Source organism: Strongylocentrotus purpuratus, unplaced genomic scaffold (genome assembly GCF_000002235.5).
Source record: "Strongylocentrotus purpuratus isolate Spur 01 unplaced genomic scaffold, Spur_5.0 spur5_scaffold_20, whole genome shotgun sequence".
NCBI classification, from domain to species: Eukaryota; Metazoa; Echinodermata; class Echinoidea; order Camarodonta; family Strongylocentrotidae; genus Strongylocentrotus; species Strongylocentrotus purpuratus.
Genome location: NW_022145606.1, coordinates 43649410 through 43659493, shown reverse-complemented (window position 1 = coordinate 43659493; position 10084 = coordinate 43649410). Strand labels below are relative to the sequence as shown.

Sequence of the window (10084 nt, the reverse complement as noted above, 5' to 3'; positions counted from 1 at the left end):
TTAAGATCTGGTAGATTGCGTAAACTGTGAGGTGAGGCTACTACAAAGAATTCTGTCTTTGAGTCATTCAACTTCAATTTATTAACTAACATCCAATTTCCAATATCTGAAATGCAATTTTGAAGTCTAAACAAAGCAACAACTAAGTCTCCTGGGATTTTGGGATTGAAGGAAGTATACAATTGGGTGTCATCTGCATAAAGATGGTAATTGATACTGGTATCTAATAATATTACCAACTGCATGGGAGAGATAAAACGGCTTGCCATAAGCTCGCGCCAGCTCGCCACAACTCGAGGCTCCAACTCGGCTAAGTGGGAGCCCTGCATTACATTCAACAACTGACAGGTGATCCACATATCTGAAGGTAGTTGAGTTCTGGAAAGATGGATTAACGTCATTAACAATCGCTAGAAATTATGTTTGGACCTAATTTTTCGAAGCGACTTAAGTGATACCAATACAGTAAATAATAGTCTCATTTTTAGACCATTGTACCAAATGTACGTTTTATGCTGTGCAAATATTCAATCAGTTTAGTTTTGGCCAATACAAGAAGTGAGTTATTGATGTATAGACAAATGCTCATGTACCATTTACAGCTAATTTTATGTATGTTATTACCAAAGCAGGAAAACAAGCCAGTCAGTCACTCAATAGTGTCTGACAGTGAAGTCTAGCAAGTAAACGGGGTTTCCTTGGATAATTTGAATATTAGGACACTGCTAACGTTTATATTTCACAGATAGATCAAACATTATATATTCATAATTCTTGCAAATTTCTACAGAATTTGATGTTGGCTGCAAAAGGGACATAGTATCTTCAAGGCAATTCCAAAAGAACTTGTGCGTCACTTATTGAAATGTGCGAATATGAAAAAGGCGCATTACGTACTAATGATAAAATAATAATAATAACACTAATAACAATGATAATTAATCAGAGTAATAATAACAATAGTAATAATAACAACAATTACCATAATAGCAATAATGATAATATTCACACAGCGCTTGATATTGTAGGCGCCGTAATAGTTATATACTAGCCGAGCGGTTCCGATAAGGTGCTTCATCCTACCGGGTAACCATTTACCGTACACCTGGGTGGAGAGTGGCAAATATCTTGCCAAAGGACTTTAGCGCCGCGGCAGGACTTCTCCTGGAAGGTTTGAACATTAAACAAATGGAGTCGATCCTTTGGAAATTCTGAAATACTTACCTAGCTTGGCCATATGTTACCTGATGTTTAAACTTCAAACTTTGAACTATTTTGTTGTATTCATTTATAATAATTTATTTTTCAAAACTCCAATTCCTTTTTGTACATAAGATAGAAGCAAAGTATTTCCATAGTCCTAGTTTATATAAACTGAAACATAATTACAACAAAGCGTTTTTTATCGTTTGATAAAACGAACATAAATACAACATAATTCATGGTTTATAATTTCACAATGTATAGGATTAAAATATATCCCAATTACATAATAAAAAAAACTATTACCGTACTACACATTTATTTCTTCCAAAAAACTAGAAGAAGCATTCCTTTTTCAGAATAATACTGAATACCTACAAAGAAAATAGAGTTTCATTTTTCTGAGCATAATTATTATTATACAGAATCGAAATTATGTGTTATTTCCTTTTATTAAAACAATCTACCCCCAAATTTTGCCCTAGCTTCTCAATCGAGATGAAAGGCAATTTCCTTTTTAAACAATTGGACAAGGTTTATTAAACATTCGACTATTCATGTAAAAACGGTAATAATGGTGATGATGGAGACGATGACGATGACGCTAATATAATACAAATAGAAATTATAATAATGATAATAGCAATGATAATGGTAATAGAAGCGATAATAATGATAGAAATTATAATAATGATAATAGAAATTATGATAATAACAATAACAATTATGATAATATACACATTATCTTGAATTTGATACCATCATAATTGATCAGATTAACATTTTATTTCAGGAGGCAATGATTAGTTTAGTTTGTCTCTATAATGCAAGTGCATAACATTCACGACAGCATTTAGACTGCAATATCTGTTTTCATGGTTACATCAATATCCATAATGCGTGTTTTCTGCGTATCTTCCCTACACATCCCGTACCACCAATCATAGAACACAGGATGGCGAGCCTGCCACTGGTACATCTCTGGAAACAATGATTTTATGAGCAAAGTCCTGATAATAAAGCACAAGATCTTTCCGTTATCCGCAGTGTGATTGGTCAACATGGTTGACCCCTTCATCACGTGACCTAACCTTCTCCACGAGAAGTACTCCAGATACTTTTGCTGGTCGCGATCCAGGAGATGGATGTAGTCGATGAACTCTTGAACGGTCTTGAAGTCATCGAGGTGTATGAACGAGTGAGGCGGAGTCAGTCGCTCGTAATCGGCTTTCGGCGCTCCGAACACAATCGGAACGGTGCCGACGGCGAGAGAGTTAAACCAGAGCTTTTCAGTGATGTACTCTGGACATTGGCTGTTTTCTAGAGCTAAGTGGAATTTGTATTGTCCCCGCATTTCCCAGCATTCTTTCTCCGAGCGGGGGCAGTCCAGATGCCCGCATAGACCATAGGTGTCGATCGGCAAGTACGTCTGGAGTTCTTGCACAAAATCTCTCCTGGCCCAGCTAGTGTCGTTGCAATTGCTCGCAACCCATAACATCAACTTCTCCTTTCGAAGAACCTTCGGGTCTTTGTCCTTCTGCTCTGTGTCCAGGTAGTAGTATCCAGGAGCGATGTCCGACTCGCTCATATAAGAGATCGAGATATTGAACGGATTACCGAACTCTCTTGGAGGGCTCGCCTGTGGTCCATGGATAGGAGCTTCCTTCGAATGGAACACCCAGAGCTGCCCAGGCAACCGGGTTTTGACTAGCGATGCCCAGGTTCGATTATAGGCGATGTGGAAGATCACAACGTCACTCTGTTGAAAGTCCGCCAGGTCGTTCCCAACCTTCATCTCAATCCGACAGTTGGAGAACTTACATTTTGATCTCGTCCAGAAGTGTTTGGAAGTACGCTGCAGGCACGACTCCCTACACATCTGCAATATCTTGATGACGCAATCAGTGCTGGAGTTACGAAGAGCCGAATCCTGGAGCTTGTACAACAACCTATTGGCCTCGAACATAGTTCTAGCTCTCTTATTACTCAACATCTTCCTAATCCATGATGTATCTGCGTCACTATCAGATTTGATATCCCAATTAACTGCTGCTGTCTTCAGAACATCCGGGCTTAGTTTAAGATCTTCTAATTCTGGTATATATTCGTAGTAATCATCAATCGATTGGGGTCGGACTGTTTCATTTCGGTATGGAACTCTGCCCACGGCTGCGACATATTTGTTTTCAGAATAGGTGAGAGAGATCAGATAAAGCCTCAGCTCAACATAAGCTTTGAAGAGGACTATCATTAACAGGGCGCCACCTACGATGGTCATACGAGTCCACAGAGTCTTAACGTTCATGGTGGTATTCATGTACATAGTGCCTAGAGGAAACCAAGCAGAATTTGGAGGTCATTGTTAGATTAAAGTTCATTAAAGAAATGATTCAAACTTGTATAGGCATATCAAGGATTGTAAGAAGAAGGAAGATTATTTATAAATGACAGACGAATTAAAAACAAATGAGTTCCGTGATTATTTCACGTGTTGTTTCACATTTCACAAAAAAGAATTCACAAAATTGACAAAATTAGAACATAATATGAAATATACTAAAAGTGTCACATTATATAATAATTAATTATTTGAAAAGACGTCGAAATTAATTGTATTTAGTAGAAGGTTATACAGGGTGAATTGTGAGGAACCTGTTAAAAAGCTCAGCTTGTAATTTTTAGGTTCCCATGAATAAAACTAACATTTGATTGAAGTGGTTGCAATGGTGGATGACGTAACAATAATAATTGTTTGTCTTTATCTTTCTTACAACTCTTGACAAGGAAAATCTTCAGCAATTATAGCGGATTCGCAATGGTTCAGAGGTAGCGCATTGATATGGTAACCGGGAGGTCCCAGGTTCGAAACCAAGTAGGTATGCCCTAATTCCCCTTGCAAAAGCATCACATGTAGTAGTAGTAGTAGTATTTTATTTTCAGTATAAAAAAATGAAACATAAAAAACAAAATGTATCATCCATCTGCAGTGGCGGATCCAGGGGGGGCCGAAACGGCCGCGGCCCCCCTATTGGCGGCGCAAAAAAAAAAAGAGAAAAAAAAAGAAAGGAGAAGAGAAGAAAAAAGGAGAAGAGAAAAGAAAAGAGAAGAGAAAAGAAAGAAGAGAGAGAGAGAGAGAGAGAGAGAGAGAAAAAAAAGAGGATCCCCCCCCCCCCCCACCTCACTCCCACTCCGGGGTCGGAGGGACCGATTTTGTGTTCCCAAAATTTCCGATAAAGGGTTACTTTTCACGCAACAAAGTCCGGCCCGTAATACACACAAATCCGGCCCGCACTGACTCTACACACCGAAGATAAAGGGGTGCTTTCAAACTCAGAGAGGGAACATACATGCGCATACCCTAGATAACACTGAATGGGTGGGGGGGGGTGGGGTGGGGGTGGGAAGGGGAAGAGAAAAGTCGGGTGAAAAGGGGGGAAAGACAAGGAAATGGCGCTAAGTGACAGTAATCGGGAGATTTGGGGTCATTCCAGAAGGCTTGGGAAACGTTATTGATAGAGGGGGCCGGGCCGGCCGCATAAAATTTCGAGCCACGGTTTCAAAGTTAAACGTTACAAACAGCCCCTGCTTTTTGAAAAAAATTGAAAAGGGCACAATGTTTTGGATGTCTTTCAAATAGAAGCTATATACTAAACAGTCAAATTTTAAATTAACGGTAGGGCCGCTTCACAACTCTTATTTTGCCCTTCATTTGGATTCAGCTCATACCAACTCGCTTGTGCTTATATTTGAACTCATGTGGGTAGTGATAATGGACAGCGGCGGCGATCCTGGGCCGATAGAGAGACACGTCCCCCCGGAAATTTAGATATATAGCTAGAAAGAAATATACATGTAGCGGAAAGAACGTACATATTGGACAATGCATAATTTTAGCATTCTACATTGCAAAATCTCGCTTGGTCGCTCCGCTCCGGCCCTCGCCCGATAACACAAAACTAAGATATGACGCTCCCGGTCGCGATTATTTCATGGTTGGTGTATACATAGATCTTTTTTCCCCTTTCATTTCTACTGACCTAATTATTGTATGCTATCACAATCATGATTGTTTCATTTTCCTTTAAAGCATGCGTAGCTAGGGGCGGTAGGGGCAGTAAGAGGACATAGGACGAAAAAAGGAGCAGACAAAGAAACATTTTTGACAAGTCTAAAACGGGACGACAAATCATCTTCTTTCTTTAATAATTTAATGAAACGTTAAGCTTCTGCGCTTTGCGCTGGAGGGGAAAACTGAATTCAGAGAAGGATTAAGAGTCGGGAATGGAACAACGAATTATCTTCTTTCTCTAATAATTTCATTAAACTTTGAAAGGTCAGAGCTTCCGCGCCTCGCGCGGAAGGTGGAAAATGAATTCAAACAAGGATTAAGAATCGAGAATGAGACAACGAATCATCTTTTTTCTCTCATAATTTATTTAATGAAGCGAAAGAAGCTTACGCGCTACGCGCGGGAGGAGGAAAACTGAATTCAGACAATGATTAAGAACCGAGAACGGAACAACGAATCGTCTTCTTTCTCTAATAATTTAATGAAACGTCAAAGCTTCTGCGCTTCGCGCGAGAGAGAGGGGGGAACTCAATTCAGACAAGGATTAAGAGTCGAGAACGGTACTCTTTCTCTAATGATTTAATGAAACGTCAAAGCTTCCGCGCTTCGCGCGGGAGGGGGTATGGAAACTGAATTCAGACAATGATTAAGAATCGAGAACGGTAGAACGAATCGTCTTCTTTCTCCAATAATTTAATGAAACGTTAAACTTTTGCGCTTCACGCGGGAGAGGGGGGGAACTCAATTCAGACAAGGATTAAGAGTCAAGAACGGTACTCTTCTTTAATGATTTAATGAAACGTCAAAGCTTCCGTGCTTCGCGCGGGAGGGGGTATAGAAACTGAATTCAGACAATGATTAAGAATCGAGAACGGTACAACGAATCGTCTTCTTTCTCTAATAATTTAATGAAACGTCAAAGCTTCCGCGCTTCGCGCGGGAGAGGTAAGGGGGGGGGGGGACTCAATTCAGACAAGGATTAAGAGTCGAGAACGGTACTCTTTCTCTAATGATTTAATGAAACGTCAAAGCTTCCGCGCTTTGCGCGGGAGGGGGTATGGAAACTGAATTCAGACAATGATTAACAACGAGAACGGTACAACGAATCCTCTTCTTTCTCTAATAATTTCATGAACATTAAAGCTTCTGCGCTTCGCGCGTAATGGGGGGGGGGGGGGAGGGGACAGCGAGCTGCCCGAATATGAATTTGTTATATCTTTTATCGTATATTTTGGTGATAAATAACACTTTCACAAAATACATCATTATCCTCAAATTTTTGCTCGCTCGCTCACTAGCGGAATTGTGAAACTAGAAAATTACTTTTTCGGGCAAGAGGCTTCAGCCCCCCCCCCCCCCCGATTAAAATGTTAAAAAAATATATGACCTTGTCAGTATTGGTATGTTGAGTTGAAAAACTGTCTGCGCAATTTTCAAATTTCCGGCCCCCCCTATTGGAAAATCCTGGATAGGCGCCTGCATCTGTATTTAGCATTATTATACGTAGACCTACATGTATAATAAACACGGATGGACAGCCCTGTCTAGCAATAACTACATGATAATATCGCTGGTTTTAGGGGTCAAAGCTACGCAAAGTACAAAACATACAAACAGTAACAAATTTAGACGATATTAAAGCGTATCTGCCATAGTTTACAGGAGGGATTAGACTGCCCTGCAAGGTCACTGGACAGGTGGTTATCTCATCAACTCAGCTCTCAGTTAACATAGAAAAAGAGGATCATGGGGGACCAATGGTCACCGATTAGGCATGGCTTGTTATATAGAGGGCGCGAGTAGCTACAAGTATAGTGCAGTGGGCCTTTAAAGAGAAATAAAAAGGAGACAAGCAATACAGGTAACTCGGAGGGGTGGGGGTGTTGTAAGGTTCATTACCAAGTCCATCGGAGAGGACTTTAAGCCGTCGAAGCCTATAGTTGCTGATTATCAAGAATAATACACATGCTTTCCTAGCAGTGTGGTAAAACCCAAAGCATCGTCAATTCATTATGAGAATCTGCGAAATGCCTATAGCAGGCTATACTGTATTACCAATGGCTTTATTAACCAAATACAATGCTTCGTCCACCTTTATAAGTAAGAAGGTTCATAACAAATTTCGAGTTTCTAGACAAAATGATATTGGTCATAATATTCCATTCTTGTAATAGCACATATGACATTATATGATGTAACATCCCAATGCTCTTCCGATTAAAGACCTTATTATTTATTTTATTCATGATATAATACAAAATATGATTAGAGATTTGCAGCCCTAACAAAAGTTATCTAAAAATGTATCTGCATAAATACCTGGTCAGGCCCCGTTGCACAAAACTTACCATTGATGGTAACTTTGCCATCAATGGTTACTACCATGGAAACCCTTGATTTTGATTGGCTGTTGAGCCCTGTTACCATGGTAGTTGCCATTGCATGATGGCAAAGTTACTATCAATGGTAAGTTTTATGCAACGGGGCCCTAGTCTAGTAAGTGCAGAGTGCAGACACAATACGCACATCGACTGCCAAGGGATTGTACCTTCCAAATATATACAATAGACCATGTGGTTGAGCCGCATTTACATTTATCGATTATTGCAAACTAAGATGTATCGTTGCATTGAAGTTAGGATCTTCTTCTTGTTCATTCAACCAAGGTTATTTGGAGAAAATCGATTGTACCCCCTGTTTTGGCCGCTCCATAGCAAAGGGTGTACCTTATAAGTATAGACATATTTATAATTACTATAGTCTATGAATATATACATTTTACAAAGGCGTCATTAGGCGTCTGTAAAAACATATCGTCAGTTTGAGGAAGAAAGGACAAGGTATTAATGTATGCTGACGATACGTGTTTATATTTCAGTAGTAACAATGTTCAAGAGTTGACAACGACTTTAAACAAAGACCTAGAATCCGTATGTGAATATCTTAACTGAAATTAAATGTTAAGAAATGTGAGTTTCTTGTCGTAGGAACCAGGAGTAAGTTAAACAGACTTGATCCTAATATACATTTACTAGTAGAGAGTATACCCATTCTGAGAGTTTCATCGTGTAAGTATCTTGGCGTAATTCTAGACGAGAATCTAAGTTGGAACCTACATATCAACGAAATAAGAAGAAAAGTTTTGTTTAAATTGTATATGTTAAGGAGAATTCGTCCGATTATTACACAACGCCAAGCGGAATTGTTTTATAAATCCATGATACAATGTCATTTTGATTACTGTGATAAAGTCTTTGCAAATACAGGGGTTACAAACTTAAGAAAACTTCAAACTTTACAAAATAAAGCGCTCAAAACTGTTTAAGGAAAGACCCAAGATTCCCAACAGATCAGTTGTTCATACTTTTGAAGTTAGATAACATTTTAGAAAGATTAAAAAAAGGACATTAATAATTATGCACCAAATATTTTATAATAATGCACCAAAACCTATTTTACATTTCTTTGAAAAGCGCAACCCTGTGTATAATACCCGACACTCTTTTCATAACTTTGCATTCCCTCAAGGCCAAACGAATTATAAAATAAGGAGTTCAAGTTATAAAGGAGCGAAATGCTGGAACACAATTTTACAGGAACTGAAATCCATAGAGAATAAAAATGTTTTTAGAAAACAGATCATGTCACCACCTAGGTAGCGGGGGAGGGGGGGGGGTGGGGGCTGACCCTTGGGAGGAGAGTCAATCAGACTCTCGGTTTACAATACACTTCTCTGTTAATTATTTACTTTTTATTCATTATTGTTAATTTTTATTTTGTACATTATAATAATTCATGTTTTCTTTGTTACTGGAATTTGTTTTGTGATATAATTTGTATATTTTTATTCAGTCACGGACTTTCTGAAAATCAACCGATAGGCTGAGAGAGTGACCGTGCTTAAATAAATAAATGAAATAAAAATGAAAAAAAAAAAATCATGCATGGCAAGATGTGGTCGGAATGCCACCATGCTTCGTCAATAACTAATGTTTATCGGTTGTAATTTATATAGTTCCCAATTATTATAGGCTTTTTAGAGTCAAACATAATGATTGCAAAGCAAATTGTGATATCAATATTCTGCAATTTTCATGAGAGATAATAGCTAGCACTGATATTTTCTCATAGATTTTAATACATATGGAGACGGTACAGATAAATGCTACAATTTACCATGTTGGTTTAACTGAGACAATGGTTTGGTTGATTTGGTTTGGTCTTATTTACGATCATATTATATGAAATACAAACATCATAATACATGAAAAAACAATATTTTACAAGGACTGTCCTAGAAAATAAAATGAAGATCGATGGATGAGCCGCTTCAGACCAACCGACAAAGTTCATGTGATCTGATCTTAATCGGGGTCCCAAAACAATTACAGTCAAAAGAAAAAAGAAAACAGTTGATTCTTATACTTCTTGCTTACAGAATAAAGTTAACATATAATATTGCAACAGAATGTCTGAGAATTACTCACCCTCTAAAATGACAGAATGAAACATGAATCCAGGTCCGATCGAAAGAACGTTGACAGGAACTGTCTGTGCAATCAGATAACTCCCCTGTCTTTGCATGCATGTGCGTGCGCTTAAGCCATTGATTATATTACGAGTGGCCGCGTCTTGTGTATATACACTTAGGACAATACTACATAATTATGCGTAAGTCGAATTTTCTCCGACTTACGCACAAGTCTATTATTCCGTAAGTCGACGCATTTCAGTCAGTCCCGAGAAAATCGTCATACGCGAGGTTATCCGTATATCTTCAGATCAATGGAACAATTATAAATAAAATAATAT

General features: G+C 38.5%; 1 protein-coding gene across 1 annotated transcript; it reads right to left on the bottom strand.

The window, feature by feature from the left end:
- Positions 1-1865: 1865 nt before the first annotated feature.
- LOC586636 (glycoprotein 3-alpha-L-fucosyltransferase A) lies at positions 1866-9878 on the bottom strand. Its single transcript, XM_003723667.3, has 2 exons — positions 9760-9878; positions 1866-3531 (listed from the first exon to the last, which is right to left on the bottom strand). The coding sequence occupies exons 1-2, from the start codon at positions 9854-9856 to the stop codon at positions 2057-2059; spliced, it is 1572 nt and encodes a 523-aa protein (XP_003723715.2). The 5' UTR covers positions 9857-9878; the 3' UTR covers positions 1866-2056.
- Positions 9879-10084: the final 206 nt, after the last annotated feature.